We start from the raw sequence: 16,731 nt of genomic DNA on the forward strand, positions 1-16,731 counted from the left end.
CTTCCGGTTGTCCCTCGATCTAGATCCTCTTCCCCTTTGTGTGTCTACAACTACTCGCCTCCTCGCTTGCTCAAGAGAACAACTACTTGAATCCCACGAGGTCACAAGAGAATAGCTACCTGTGACAAGAGAACAGCTACTTGCGACAAGAGAAGAACACAATACAAAGGCACATATACATATTCATAAATGATTCAGGATTAGAAGTAAATCAAATACACTAATGCAATCATACAAAATACACCAGCATATAGGAAAGAATCAAGATAGCTTTATTGAAAGTAACAGGGTTCAGGAAGAGATACAACCCATGGGGCTCCAATAGCATCTCCTTCCCAGCAGAATGGAATTCCCTCTTCAGCTCCCTTCAAAGCATAAACACCCAATGTATCCAGCCACAAACCAACAACAATTCTTTACATTCACAAAATTCCAGTCTCCAGATCCCATGGAGGTGAGATCCATATATAGATATTTGGAGAGAGGATGAGTCAGCTTGAGATCTGACTAGTGTCCTCTCCCTCTGTCAGTTCTTGAGTCCACTTGGAGGTTCTTGCTTCCACTTGGAGATTTGGAACCTCTTACTCATCACCAGTCGAATTCCCTGAGGCAAGTGTCATTTTGGAAGCTTCCTGGCTTCTGACACCTTGAGGAATGAGACTGCCACATGTCCAAACTCGCTCAGCGCAGGTAGCTAGTGTTGGAGTTGACATTCAACGCAGGTAGCCAGTGTAGCAGTTGACATTCAACGCAGATGCTCAGTGGAGCAGTTGACATGATCCTGAATTGACTTGTTTTTGAGTGGTTTCAGGTGGAGAACTTCTGTGAATTGCTGTGGTTAGTTAGCCTTGTTCCTCTAGGGGTAGGAACAACATGTTTAGGGACTTTGGATCCCTTAGATTATGGACATTTCATGCTCAATGCTGTAAGGCACAAAAATGTCTATAACAGAGAGCGTGTATGTTTTGGGGGTGAGAAGGAGAGACAAGGGAGATAGAGATATAGATGGAGGGGGAGAGAGGACAAAAGTGAGAGGCAAAGAGGGGGGAGGAAGAGAGATAGATATGGAGAGATAAGTGGGGGGGGAGAGAGATGGAGTTGGAAGGGGAAGAAAGACATATAGAGAGAAAGGTGGAGAGGGAGAGGGAGTGCCAAGGGAGAGATGGAGAGATGGTGAGGGAGAGAGGGGAGCGAGAGGGGAGAGAGAGAGAGAGAGGGAGACAAGGGGAAGAGAGAGAGGGAGAGAAGGGGAAGAGAGAGAGGGAGAGGAAGAGGGAGGGAGAGAGAGAGGGAGAGGAAGAGGGAGGGAGGGAGAGAGATAGATAGATATGGAGAGAGAGCGTGTATGTTTTGGGGGTGAGAAGGAGAGACAAGGGAGATAAAGATATAGATGGAGGGGGAGAGAGGACAAAAGCGAGAGGCAAATAGGGGGGAGGAAGAGAGATAGATATGGAGAGGGAAGTGGTGGGGGGGGGAGAGGGAGGGAGATATATATATATATATATATATATATATATATTGGAGAGTGTGTGTGTATGTTTTAGGGTTGAGATAGAGAAAGAATGGGGGATAGAGATATAGATGGAGGGGGCAGAGAGAGAGAGAGAGAGAGAGAGAGAGAGAGAAGGGGAAGAGATAGAGAGAGAGAGAGGAAGAGGAAGAGATATATAGATAAATAGATATGGAAAGGGAGTGTGTATGTTTGCAAGCTAATCTAGAGAGATGAAGAAGTAGAGACAAAGGGAGATAGAGATATAGATGGAGGGGTGAGAGGGAATAAGAGAGAGACAAAGAGAGGGAGCGAGGAAGAGAAAGAGATAGAAATAGAGAGAGAGAGAGAGAGAAATGTGTTTAGGGGGATGAGATAGAGAGACAAACAAGGAGAGATGGGTGGAGGTATAGATATAGATGACAGGGGGAGAGAGGGAAGAAGAGAAAGAGAGAGAAAGGGAGGGAGAGGCAGAGAGAGAGAGATGGGGGAGAGAGGGAGAAGGAGAGAGGGAGGGAGATAAACACATAATGGAAGGTGGAGAATGAGGGAAGAATAAAGAGACATAAAAAGAAAAATACAGACATAGAAGTTAGATCTAGAAATTCATGAATATTTTGATTTTTCACTAAAATAGACGTATTGATTTCAGTGTAGTTGTTGATTTCTAATCCTATTTGATAACTTGCACTAGATGCATTGATTTTAGTGTAGATGGTGATTTCTAATCCTATTTAATACCTTACACTAGATGCGTTGATTTCAATGTAGATGTTGATTTCTACTCCTATTTGTTTGTTGCACTAGATGCATGGATTTCAGTGTAGATGTTGATTTCTACTCCTATTTGATTGTTTGCACTAGATGCATTGGTTTCAGTGTAGATATTGATTTCTAATCCTATTTGATCACTTGCACTAGATGCATTGATTTCAATGTAGATGTCGATTTCTAATCCTATTTAATACCTTACACTAGATGCATTGATTTCAGTGTAGATGTCGATTTCTAATCCTATTTAATACCTTACACTAGATGCATTGATTTCAGTGTAGATGTTGATTTCTACTCCTATTTGATTGCTTGCACTGTATGCATTGGATTTAGTGTAGATATTGATTTCTAATCTTATTTGATTGCTTACACTAGATGCATTGATTTCAGTGTAGATACTGATTTCTAATCCTATTTGATTGTTTGGACTAGATGCATTGATTTCAGTGTAGATGTTGATTTCTAATCCTATTTGATTGTTTGCACTAGATGCATTGATTTCCGTGTAGATGTTGATTTTTAATTTGATGCAACTAGATGTATGATGCCCATCAATTTCAAAGTAATTAGGTTAATAATGTGCATTGATTTCAGTGTAAACACATCAATGCCATCTCCATCTATATCTCTATCTCCCATTGTCTCTCCTTCTTTATCTCTCTATCTCACCCCCAAAACATACGCACTCTCTCCCCCTCGCTTTTCCCCTCCCTCTCTCTCTAACACTCCTCTCTCTATATCTATATCTCTTCCTCCCTCCCTGACTTTGCCTCTCTTCTTCCCTCTCTCCTCCCTTCCATCTATATCTCTATCTCCTATTGTCTCTCCTTCTCACCCCAAATAACATACACACACTCTCTTGGTGTAAGCACATAAAAATTCATGACGTGCATTTACTTATGTGTGTTATAGTAATTCAACCATAAATACAATACTTGAATTTTCATCCTAAATAAAATGTTCACTTACCCGAAATGTTTGCTTCCTGAAACTATAAACTAATTGTAATTGGCTACATTCTTATTCCCATTTTCCATCATTCAACATTGTTAATCACTTTGCATTAAAATGGGGTAATAAAGAATAACTACCATTGAAAATTATTTGGGGATTAGCACTCCATAAGTCACAATGATTGACTTTGGAGAAAACTACTATTAATATTGGAGAGCAACAGAGACAACTTATGATGTTATGTTTACTACAGTAGCTCGATTTAAATATTTGAATGGTCTATGATTTCCACTGCCCTTTTCATATGATCGAAAATGGCAAAACTAATAAGTGTAACAATAAGAACAATAGAAGAACATAGTTTCAGATTGATTACAATGAAGATTGTTTGCAATTGACTATATTTTTATTATTCATGTTTTCTATCATTTAACATTTTTGTTACTTTGTCACTTTGCACTCAAAATTTTTATTTCATCATTTTTCATCATTCAAGTTACTAAGAGTCTCTCTCATCTCAAAAAACTGAGGTAACTAAGCAAATTTAAAATCAAATTGACCAAATTAATGTTAGACATATTTAGCATATTTAAAATGATCAAAATAATTAGATATTCAACAATTTATGTATGACTGCACATCACTGAAACCAATATATCTTAACCCCAGATCTATAAAGGGCCAAGAGGGATCAAATCTACAAATCTTTCTTCGAATTTTACACTCAAAAAAAGATTTACACTTCGAAAAACCCTCTAACCGCTTAATAGATCCCGAATTAAATAAAATATAAACTTATTAACTAAATTAATTACAATATTAAATCTATTTATTATTTTTAAACTCACTACCTACTAAAATTTATTTTTTAATATAATAAATTAGTTTACTCCAACATCTCTCCATATTCAGCTACAAAAAAATTATTAAAATTTTACGCTTTCAGGATTTATAATTAAAATAACATGCAAAGCTTCCCCTATCGCAAAGATAAAATTGACAGTAACGACCATCAAGCGACAGTGAGGTAATACCCTAAATCGTACAAAAATGTATTTGAGACTCGTTCTCAACGCCTCTGCGTTTTTTCGGAACGGGCACAGTTTGCGCAAAGCAATTCAATGCAACAGTCTCTCAACCTTCGCGTCTTCCCACATCCTCCAAAAAGAATTTGGGCCTAGTTACTCGTCTAAACCCTCGGAGCCCTCATCCCCAAAGCACGTGGATCTTCCAGAGCCATTGCCAAAGGGCCAGAGGAAGCCATTACCTACACCACTGAAGGTTCTCATTAGGAGAGCTAAGGAGGAAAATAAGCTTAATAGAGAAGTGGAACAAAGAGTTCTACAACCTCCTGAAAATGGGTTGTTGGTTCCTGAACTCATCAAAGTCTCCCATGAAGTTTATCAGGCATTAATCACAGTTCGTGTTGGTGTCAGCAAGCTTCTCAATGTACTGTCAGTTCATACATGCAGGTATCACGTATACCTTTCTGCTTGCTTATTCTCTTCTATTTCAACTACTCCTAACTTTGAATCCCAGTTCATATTGCCCATTAAAAGGAACAAGATAGTTCATGTAGGATTGAAAAGAACAATCCCATTCCTGCGAGTTTCACATATAACCGAAAAAGCTAAGAATACTATTTTGGTTTATAAGACATTGTTTACATGATGGTCCTGAACATGATTTTTCTTTCAAGAGAGGTGTAGATCCTTCTCTTGTGCCTGCAAAACGTAAAATGCTTTTTTGTTTTATAAAACATTTTTAACATGATCGCTTTGAACAGAAAGACCTCATAAACATATGTAAATCCAATTTTGTTTTGGTATGTTTACTCTGCTGATTGGTGATTAGAGTTTTCAGTACCGGGCTTTCTTTCACTCTGTAGTTTTGCAGAGTTTGCATTTCCCCCCAAGTTGCTTAGGGGGTTTAGGAGATGAGTATATATTTCTAAAATGCTAAGATTTCCAATTAAGGAAACAACATATGCAAATAGATCATGATTCATATTAATCTGTGTTTGTGCAGGTTTTGTCCAGAAGTGCATATTGGCCGTCTGGGTCACGAGCTGAGGACTTGTAAGGGCCCCAAGAGTGGCTCAAGGAATGCACTTCATGTATGGATAAGGGGTTCTATTGATCACGTTGTAGCACCCATTGATTGTTTTCATCTCTATGACAGGGTTGGAAATCCCCGAGTGAGCCACAATGATATGCGTAAAATTCCTAGGATACCTGCTATAGTGGAGCTCTGCATCCAAGCAGGATTAGACCTGAAGGAATGTCCAACAAGGCGAAGGGTTCATCCTGTGTACATGGTTGCAGGGCAGATCACAGATTTTGAGCCATTGACCCCTTATCATGTCAAGGATTTGCAAGTGTCCAATGATTTCTGTCTAAAGGAACTTGATCTTAAAGAAGTTTCCCTGTTGTCAAATGCAGAGGAGATTCGACAAACGGGTGAGACAACACTTGAGGCATGGGAGAGGATGAGGGTGGGAGCAAGGGAAATTATGAAGAAATACCCAGTGAAAACTTGTGGGTATTGCCCGGAGGTTCAAGTGGGTCCAAAGGGACACAAAGTGAGAATGTGTAAGGCTCCAAAGCATCAGTTTCGTGATGGGCAGCATGCTTGGCAGGAAGCTACACTTGATGATTTGATTCCCCCAATTTATGTATGGCATGTGCGTGATCCAAATGGTATACCATTAAAGAATGAGCTTAGAAAGTACTATGGTAAAGCCCCTGCATTGGTAGAATTGTGTGTTCAGGCAGGAGCAGCTGTGCCTAAAGAATACGAGTCAATGATGCGGCTGGATGTTGCAATGCCTGCTTTGGAGGAAGCAGACATTGTTGCTTGAGTGACGTCAACCGCCTTGATGGATGGTATTATAGTTATTTCTCAGGGACATGCTACAAAGAATGTCAGTTTCTCTTGGTCATCTTCATGGTTCAAGATTGAGAGATATATTGTGAATATGGCAAGCTGGATAACCTATAACCTAGATAATATGTGCTATTGTGTTTAAAAACGCTTAACATCTTTTTATAACTGGATTGGAAACCCCTGTCCGGGAAAGATGTCAATTTGTGGGTGTCAGGCATGAAAATTAGCGTTGCTTTCTCTATAAATCTTACAAAGAACGACAATATGAAATGTGAGGCCACAGAGCTGATTTCTGTCTGCGGGTATAGATCCAAGTAGTTTGATGCTGGATCTCATTAATAGTAGCATTGACCAAGTGGTTCATTGTGATAAGGCGCATTGAGTTGCTTTCTTTGAGACACAAAGGAAAAGTCATTATTGAGAACAGGCAAAGCAGATCATATGCCTGTTTTACCATGCAAGGTGTTTAAGGAATTATAGAAAATAGGTTTCCAGGAACAAGCACTTATTTATCTTGTCAGTAGACTGTACAAGAATGTTGTTTCTCTAGAAGCCCTTGTTCCGCAAACATGTCCAAAATATACAATGGGAAGCAGCTGCAACATTTTTGCTTAAGAAGGGGACTCTGTATACTGATCACTGTACTGTATATATAAGAAGGACAAAGTAATCATGCTAGTTGACTACACATCATTCTTCTTGATGCCATCCAGTATATGTACTATTATTGTGAATTTTGGATCCTTTATATTTTGTATAATTAAATTTGACTATCACTTGATGCGTAGCTCTTTGTATGCTACATCACCTATCGTGCCATGACCCAACATGGAGATTTTCAACAATAAACTTAGCTTTTAATTCTACTGCTATTTTGTGTAAGAGGTCTTCGTCGATTGTTTTTCCATTTTCTGATGTGAACAAATAAATGGGGAGTTACTTAGTTTTTAAATATACCTATAGCTGTTGGCATACATATAGTGGTGCATGTGTTTCTGATCATTCACCTTATATTTGACCTAAGCCTTTGGATTAACATTTTAGACAGCTGATCCAATAAGAAAGAATGGTAGAAAGTTGATTGAAATTTTTGAGGATTTGTTGAACATGAACATGCATTTCTTTTCCAAGGAAAAAAATGCATTCTTTATTTCAGCAGAGAATTTAAGAACACTCTCTTCAGGTGCTCAAGGCACATTACATATAGATGGTACTGTCCACATGATATAAATAATCCACCAAAACACTCTAGATACATATAAATACTTTCCTATAAATTCTTATTTTATCAAACTAGGACAGAAGACAGTATGCCAGTATATGTAATCTAGATTCAGTGATAGTGCCATCCAAAGACTCTTCCAATAAGAGATGACCCACAGGCAGAATTAACTCTGCTTTAGATAAAGCATCAGCGGTAGCATTCAGATCCTGATAAGCATAAGTAAATCGTGTTAAAGACTTATGAATTCTCCTTGAGTTGTTCCGTAAGAAGAAGTAAAGTAATATTCTGAACATGTAACAGATTCTTCATCCAATTGATCACCGGAAGTGTCCCCATATAGCTGTAACTGGTATAGTCCCTTTTCCACTGGTAGCTAAATCTTTAGTGCCATGAATTCACCATAGTTGTACCCAGACTAGCTTTGAACTGAATAAGATGATTGTTGGAAAGATAAAGTATGCCCCCCATACTGCTGATTGAATCAGGTTCTGACAAGCCCCATCACAATATCCCCAAGCTATGGACTTGTCAAGCTTGACCTCACCCACCTGTATAGTTGACTCAACCTTGAAAGAAGATTTGCACTTATGGAAAATAGCCCATACTTGTCCGGTAACCTGGTAAGTAGGTATATATCAATCTTCAAATAACAAAGCATTACAAACAAATTAACAATTCAAATTTCCTACGGAATCAAAGAAAGAATGGTTTTTAACTTTTTTTATGCCTTTCATGGCATCTTTTCAAGTATTCTTCTACAAGTCTCATGCCAAATGTTATTGTAAGCCATCCAATGACCCATATCTCTCCTAGTTTGTTGAGCAAAAATATGTTCAATAAATAGATGTGTAGTAGTTTCAGCTCCCCGTCTGCACAGTAAACAAACAGTAGGACCTCTCTTGTTTCTTTTCTGGAACATCTCCCAAGTACCTTGTTAGTCATTGCTAGCCACATAAAAGTTTAATCCATGGGCGCCTAATTCTTCCATATTTTATCCCACCACCGTTTTACATCCTGATGTGCATCGGCCTGAAAAGTCCTGTAGCCCAAACTAGCGGTATAGTTCCCACCAGTCTTGTTCTTTTCCCACACCAAAAATCAGATTCTGGGCTTTACACAATTCAGACTGGCAGGTATTCCAAGAATGTACATGACCACTTTCCAAACCTAAACCTTGACCAGACATCCAGCTCTCATGTCACATGTCAATAGATATAGGATCCCCTGTCAAATTTAGTATGCATATACCTATGTTTTGAAGATATTGGATCTATTTAGCAGATAAAACAACCTCATTCCTGGACCCGATGATAGCATCAGCTCCCGCCCTTACAGTAAGGTTGTGAACCATCACCAACTTTCCAAGCCAAATAAGACCCAATTCTTGAAAAAGAAAGTGCCAATGCTTTCCATTGATTGGAAACATTGGAAATGCTTTTCCTATCACTTCTGATCCAGTCTAAAACTGAACCTGGAGCCATATTTTTTTAATAATAATTCTTTCATAAGCTTAGTTTTGTAATCAGATTCCAAAAAGTTTTTGCAACAAAAGTGTTAAGTTATGGTATGTTCTATGCTTATAACAGTTTACTTCTTTTTCTTATTATATTCCACCGATTAGCAATCACATGTACATAAAGTAAAGTGCAGATAGAACACTAAACGATCGACAGAAAACAAGCCAAGACAAGAGACACAAGATGTGGCGGCTAGCCAGGGACAAACCCCACAATGTGTGGGGAAACCCTTTGATCAAATCTTCTTTTATCTTCAATAATTCAGCAGAGAGAAATAGTACAATAAATCTGATTCATATCAGCAGTAGCAAACCCTAGATCAGTAGCATCAGCATTAGCGGCTTCATTATCAAACTAGGGCAGACCATATCTCACAAACCGACTGTCGGATTGACTTCATTCCACCACCAAAAGTTTCGGCTTCCAGAGGAGGTTCAGATGAACCTACAGTGCAGTTCAGATGAGGAGATCTTCTAGGCCACGCAAGTCAATCTTTACTTCTGCAGTTGCAACTTCAGTTTCAGCAGTTTTCGGCTTCAAACTAGGGCAGTCGATATCTTGCAAACCGTTCGTCGGATTGACTTCATTCCACCACCAAAAGTTGCGGCTTTCAAAGGAGGTTCATATGAACCTACAGCGCAGTTCCAAAGAGGAGATCTTCTAGGCCACGCAAGTCAATCTTTACTTCTGCAGTTGCAGCTTCAGTTTCAGCAGTTTCCGGCTTCAAACTAGGGCAGTCGATATCTTGCAAACCGTTCGTCGGATTGACTTCATTCTACCACCAAAAGTTGCGGCTTTCAAAGGAGGTTCATATGAACCTACAGCGCAGTTCCAAAGAGGAGATCTTCTAGGCCACGCAAGTCAATCTTTACTTCTGCAGTTGCAGCTTCAGTTTCAGCAGTTTCCGGCTTCAAACTAGGGCAGTCGATATCTTGCAAACTGTTCGTCGGATTAACTTCATTCCACCACCAAAAGTTGTGGCTTTCAAAGGAGGTTCAGATGAACCTACAGCGCAGTTCCAAAGAGGAGATCTTCTAGGCCACGCAAGTCAATCTTTACTTCTGCAGTTGCAGCTTCAGTTTCAGCAGTTTCCGGCTTCACATGTGTGAGAGAGAGAGACCCATTTCAGCGCAGTAGAGAAGAGACTCATATCTGCGCAGTAGAGAGAGAGAGATGTGATGAGATGAGTGAGTCTGAATGAGGAAAAGTCCTCTTATATTTATACACAACGTTGGTGGGTGAATAGATGCGACTGTTGGGCTTCTGAGCCTACATGAGTTGTAGGTCGGCTTGATAATAATTCCATAATCAAAATAAATTCATATCTCCATGAATACTTATCGGAATTGGATGATCTTTATATCAATCTTACACCTCTCGACGAGAGGAATCTAATAAAAATATTATTAGCCATGAATAAGATGACCCACATGAAGTTTTGCCCTGGTTGCCAATTTTAACACTCCCTCTCAACCATGGAGAACTTCATCTGCAATCTGTCTATCGGTCGTTACTATTCATGCATCAAATGCACTGCCTTGTACAACCTGACCCTTGCCCTGCTCTGCTCTATTTTGCTTGTTCTGCTTTGTCTTGTTCTGCCCTGCACTGATCTGTACTGTTTTGTTTTGTTCTGCTCTGCTCTTGCATTGTTCTGTTCTACTCTGCTTTTGTCCGAATTATGAAGAAGAAGAAATGATCGAGGATGTATCATACTGACTCAAAGTCAGTCTCAGAGTATGTACCACTGGTCCCAGACCAGTCTCAACCAAACCAAAGTCAGCGTTATAGTGAGTACAACTCCAATGGTCCCAGACCAATATCATCCTCCACTGACTCAACGTCAGTCTCAGAGTATGTACCACTGGTCCCAGACCAGTCTCAACCGACCCGAAGTCAGCGTCATAGTATGGTACAACTCCTACCACTGGTCCCAGACCAGTATCATTGATCCCAGATCAATGGAGGTCATCCTAGCGTAGGGAGTACGGTAGTTACAACGATGCATCCATCGGTACTACTATGGTCCCTAACTTCATTTCCCTGCTCATTGATCAGATGAGAGGTACTTCCCATGAGTCCCAGACTGCATGGGTAGGATGCCTCGACAGGAGAACTAATCAATCCTGTCCTCACAGGAGAACACATCAATCCTGCTACAATTGCCATGGAGAACACATCAATCCAGGCCTCACAGGTGAACACATCAATCTAGGCCTCACAGGAGAACACATCAATCCTGCTACAATTTCCATGGAGAACACATCAATCCAGGCCGCCATGGAGAACACATCAATCCAAGCCTCACAGAAGAACACATCAATCCTGCTACAATCGCCATGGAGAACACATCAATCCAGGCCTCACAGGAGAACACATCGATCCTGCTACAATCGCCATGGAGAACACATCAATCCAGGCCTCACAGGAGAACTAATCATCCTGCTACACAGGAGAGCGAATCATCCTGTTCCACAAGAGAGCGAATCATCTTGTCCCACAAGAGAGCGAATCATCTTGTTCCAGTGTGCACCACTAGGGGAGGGTGAGTCACCCTGTGGTCGTATGTTGCTCCAGTAATAACCGCAAGCCCTCAGAGCTCCCAGAGCTCAATGTATGCAACATGCAGGACCCTTGTACAAGGGTTTCTTACTGACTCCAAGTCGTTTGGGAAAATCACAGATTAGATCTTTCCTCGGGGCTTTGACAAGGTGTATCAACCTGTACATCATCTTAATGTGATGGAGCCTCCTTGCTCATCAACTTACCATATCCAAGATGATGTCTATCTGCTGGAGCAATCGACGAATACGGGATTCCTCAATAATCGAATCCCACCTCTGGTTGTTATAGAGAATCACAGTGGTATCCAATGTAAATCCAAACAGCTCACTGAAGAGCTTTCGCAACCAGACTACCTCACACGAGGTTATGCTAGCAACAATATATCCTGCTTCGGCGGTGCTCAAAGCCACCGACTTCTGCTTCCTGCTCATCCAGGATATCGAAACAGATCCCAAGGTGAAACAACACCCGGAAGTGCTCTTACGGTCCACCACACTGCCTGCCCAATCAACATCAGTATATCCAAGTAGTCTCACATCTTCGGCAGTGTATCTTAATCCATGAGAGATTGTGTCCTGAAGACATCTCAGAAGATTCCTGGCATCAATCCAATGAGGCTCAACCAAATATGAGCTCACAATGCTAACTGCAAAAAATATGTTCGGACGGAGGTTCACCAAGAACATCAATGCGAATGAGTTTATAAAACTCAGAGGCATTTCCCAAATCTGGTCCGACATCACTACCATATAACTTCTAAAGTTAAGATCCTCGAGGTAGTCACAGGCTTGCAGTCCATCATACCAAATCTTTCCAATATCTTTACCACATATTTCCCTTGAGATAGGAAAATTTCCCTTGGCTTCTGCCATACTTCAAGTCCTAGGAAGTAGTGCATCAGTCCTAGGTCTTTAATTTCAAATTTAGAGGCCAGCTCTCTCTTACATTTGTGAATGAGAGGGTCTGCACCTGTTAGAAAGAGGTCATCCACATACAATACCAGTATGAGAGGCTTGTCATCTTCAACCTTAAAGTAAAGGTTAGGATCGGCTTCACTCCTCGTGAATCCCAGCTTCATCAAGTAGCTATCAATCCTCTCATACCATGCTCGGGGTGCTTGGCTTCAGCCCATAGAGAGCTTTCTTCAACCTATATACATGAGATTTTCGATCATAAATCTCAAATCCTTCGGGTTGCTCCACGTAGACCTCTTCTTTGATCGAGCCATGCAAGAACGCAGTCTTGACATCCATCTGATGTAGGTTCCATCCTTGTGAAGCGGCAAGGGCTGTGATCGAGCGGATGGTCGTATATCTGGCAACAGGTGCAAATATCTCATCATAGTCTATACCTTCCTTTTGGGAGAAACCTCGAGCAACAAAACGAGCCTTATACTTTTCCATGCTTCCATCTGCTGCATGCTTTATCTTGTAAAGCCATTTTGAAGTAACAATTGTCTTGTCTAGGGTCTGGGAACTACTTCCCAGACATCATTCTCCATAATAGACTCATATTCTACGGTCATAGCATCCTTCCATACTTGATGCTTGACGGCATCTGAGAATGACGAAGGCTCATTTTGTATGATCGTGCTCATGATGGTCAGGTATCCTTGATACCTATTAAGTTTCTTACTTTGACGGAAGGTTCCTCAGGGTGCAGCATGTCCTTTAGCATCATCAAGTATCCCCCTAAGCCATGAAGGCCTCTTCCTAGAAGAGGAAGGCTCATGTGGATGAGAACCTATCAGATCCATGGGTTCTTCTACATCAGGCATTGATTCATCATCCTTTTCTTTCGATTCCCTGGTGTTGGCTTCTTGAGAGCTCCTCAAAGTCGAAAGATTGTTCACCTTGCGGTGAACTTTTCTTAAGGAGTCTTGGAACCCAATGCTTGATGAGGGCATCAATTTTGTACATATATGACGATGATTGTAGTTTTAGCCCATAGAAACATCAGAAGTCTTTGATCATGTAGCATGGCCCAGACAGCTTCCATCATCGTGCGGTTCTTCCTTCCCACCACACCATTCTGCTAAGGAGTATGTGGTGTGGTAATCTCCCTCTTAATGCCAACCTCAGGTATGCCTGAGTGAACCAATTGTAATATATCAGAGGTCTTGCTTTGGCTTGAGGGGAATGGTGCCCTTTTGAGCTTTGCTTCAGCACATCCTGGACATACACCATTCTCTATTCAGAATTCGGGCATCCCTATCACCATTTGTCTTACACCGAGTATAGCTTTATAATGAAGGGAGGAAAAACCTCTAATGCCAAAGTTCGGACTGAAGAGATGTGTCATAAGACATGACACCTAGCAGACTTCCATCGACCTGATATAATGAATCAACACTAAACCCAAGAGTAAAGGCATCCTTAACATTATTTTTCCATATACATACCTTGCCATCGTTGAAGGTTACCTTGTAGCCTTTGTCTTCCGTTCCCGAGATGGACACTAGGTTCTTTTTGAGGTCAGGTGCATTTAATACATCTTGGAATTTCTGGCTTTCTTGAATGCTTGTCCTCTTCCTTGATTCCCAGCTCTCCTCTTACCTTTGCTGTTGAATTTGTCATTCCTTTGATTGCCATCAGAGGGATTTTGATCATCATCCTAGAGTGAGTCCTTTCTATCAGGGCACTCCCTTGCATAGTGACTTGCTTTATCGCAAATGTAACATCGTCATTTTCTTCTAGCCTTAGGTCCAACCTTTCCTTTTGATTTAGTCTCGGAATTATTTCTTTTCTTTGCATGAAAAGAAAAGGCAGCAGGAGGACCTTTAGGCATGGGCATTTCTTACACTTCTTCCCTTGTTTCTTCTTGAATGTATCTAGCCATTAATTCCTCGAAACCAGGAATTACATTATAGTTCAGAAGAGTAGTCCTGAACACATACCATTCAGATGGTAATCCTTCAAGAGTTGTGAGTGCCATTTCTCTGTCAGTAATAGTTTCCCCAATAGATAGGAGATCGTTCTTGATCTTGGTGATTCTTAAGAAGTATGCTTGCATACTTTCATCTTTACCCTTCTTGATTTCCCTCAGCTTATTTCTAAGAAACAAAACTTGATTTGCATCATTAACTTTAAATAAACTCACCAGTCTGTCGTAGATTTCCTTGGAGGTGGAGGATCAGAGATGTAGGCCACCAAGCGCTTGTCGATAGAGTCCCGGATGATCTTCTTTGTTTTGACTTCTCCATTTTTCCATTTGTTCCAGGAAGCAGCAGATGCATTTGATGAAGGCTCAACAATATGGCCTCTTACATGGTCCAACACTCCTTGATCTTCAAGGGTTAGATCGATAGACATCTTTCATCCGTGATAGTCAGCTTTCTCACAGAGCTTGTCTTCGGCAGGAAAGAGTGTTGAGGACCCCATAGTTCTTTTAGGATAGCCTTGCCAATCTTCTCTTCAATGATTGCTCTTGCTCTTGCTCCGGCTTTGTCTTCACCTCAGCTCTGATACCATGTTAAGTTATGGTATGTTCTATGCTTATAACAGTTTACTTCTTTTTCTTATTATATTCCATCGATTAGCAATTACATGTACATAAAGTAAAGTGCAGATAGAACATTAAACGATCGACAGAAAACAAGCCAAGACAAGAGACACAAGATGTGGCGGCTAGCCAGGGACAAACCCCACAATGTGTGGGGAAACCCTTTGATCAAATCTTCTTTTATCTTCAATAATTCAGCAGAGAGAAATAGTACAATAAATCTGATTCATATTACCAGTAGCAAACCCTAGATCAGTAGCATCAACATTAGCGGCTTCATTATCAAACTAGGGTAGACCATATCTCACAAACCGACAGTCGGATTGACTTCATTCCACCACCAAAAGTTTCGGCTTCCAGAGGAGGTTCAGATGAACCTACAGTGCAATTCAGATGAGGAGATATTCTAGGCCACGCAAGTCAATCTTTACTTCTGCAGTTGCAGCTTCAGTTTCAGCAGTTTCCGGCTTCAAACTAGGGCAGTCGATATCTTGCAAACTGTTCGTCGGATTGACTTCATTCCACCACCAAAAGTTGCGGCTTTCAAAGGAGGTTCATATGAATCTACAGCGCAGTTCCAAAGAGAAGATCTTCTAGGCCACGCAAGTCAATCTTTACTTCTGCAGTTGCAGCTTCAGTTTCAGCAGTTTCCGGCTTCAAACTAGGGCAGTCGATATCTTGCAAACCGTTCGTCGGATTGACTTCATTCCACCACCAAAAGTTGCGGCTTTCAAAGGAGGTTCATATGAAACTACAGCGCAGTTCCAAAGAGGAGATCTTCTAGGCCACGCAAGTCAGTCTTTACTTCTGCAGTTGCAGCTTCAGTTTCAGCAGTTTCCGGCTTCAAACTAGGGCAGTCGATATCTTGCAAACCATTCGTCGGATTGACTTCATTCCACCACCAAAAGTTGTGGCTTTCAAAGGAGGTTCAGATGAACCTACAACGCAGTTCCAAAGAGGAGATCTTCTAGGCCACGCAAGTCAATCTTTACTTCTGCAGTTGCAGCTTCAGTTTCAGCAGTTTCCGGCTTCACATGTGTGAGAGAGAGAGACCCATTTCAGCGCAGTAGAGAAGAGACTCATATTTGCGCAGTAGAGAGAGAGAGATGTGATGAGATGAGTGAGTCTAAATGAGGAAAAGTCCTCTTATATTTATACACAACGTTGGTGGGTGAATAGATGCGACTGTTGGGCTTCTGAGCCTACATAAGTTGTAGGTCGGCTTGATAATAATTCCATAATCAAAATAAATTCATATCTCCATGAATACTTATCGGAATTGGATGATCTTTATATCAATCTTACACCTTTCGACGAGAGGAATCTAATAAAAATATTATTAGCCATGAATAAGATGACCCACATGAAGTTTTGCCCTGGTTGCCAATTTTAACAAAAAGATATGCCAAATACATGAATGTTCATAAGTCCCCATCGTATCTTGTCTTTAAGCCTTGCTATAGATTGCGGCTTAGCTAAGTGAGTGCCAATATTATCAGAACTTTGTTTCCAATGAAAATTAAAGCAAGTCCTGATGAGTTTCACTAAAATGCGAATTAAAGCAAGTCCTGATTTTCAGTAAAATGCCTCTAGCAATATATGCTAAAGAGTGCTAGTACCTTGGAATGGTCTCTAAAACAGATTTGACTAAGATCAATCTACAACCTGTAGATAACCATCTATTGAACTGCTAATTAATTATCTTTTCAATCTTATACAGTAACTGGGTTCAATTCCTTGCACTATAGCCATTTGGTTTTAAGATTGAAACCAAGATACTCGATTCATTCCTGTAAGTTTGCAAGTTTAAAGATGAATAA

At 40.6% G+C, this 16,731-nt stretch overlaps 1 protein-coding gene across 1 annotated transcript; it reads left to right on the plus strand.

Moving 5' to 3' along the window:
• Positions 1-4,189: 4,189 nt before the first annotated feature.
• Positions 4,190-6,969, plus strand: LOC149228374 (APO protein 3, mitochondrial-like). Its single transcript, XM_089378168.1, has 2 exons — positions 4,190-4,689; positions 5,246-6,969. Exons 1-2 carry the CDS (start codon positions 4,268-4,270, stop codon positions 6,075-6,077), a joined length of 1,254 nt encoding a protein of 417 aa, XP_089234294.1. The 5' UTR covers positions 4,190-4,267; the 3' UTR covers positions 6,078-6,969.
• The last annotated feature ends 9,762 nt before the right edge of the window (positions 6,970-16,731 follow it).

Source organism: Pinus tabuliformis, chromosome J, assembly GCF_031772625.1.
Source record: "Pinus tabuliformis cultivar Carrire ecotype Pingquan chromosome J, CPIR1, whole genome shotgun sequence".
NCBI lineage: Eukaryota > Viridiplantae > Streptophyta > Pinopsida > Pinales > Pinaceae > Pinus > Pinus tabuliformis.

Excerpts from the sequence above, each read along its gene's own strand:
- LOC149228374 (XM_089378168.1), top strand. The coding sequence starts at position 4,268 with ATGTATTTGAGACTCGTTCTCAACGCCTCTGCGTTTTTTCGGAACGGG. Across the intron at positions 4,690-5,245 it reads CTGTCAGTTCATACATGCAG|GTTTTGTCCAGAAGTGCATA; the intron begins GTATCACGTATA and ends GTGTTTGTGCAG.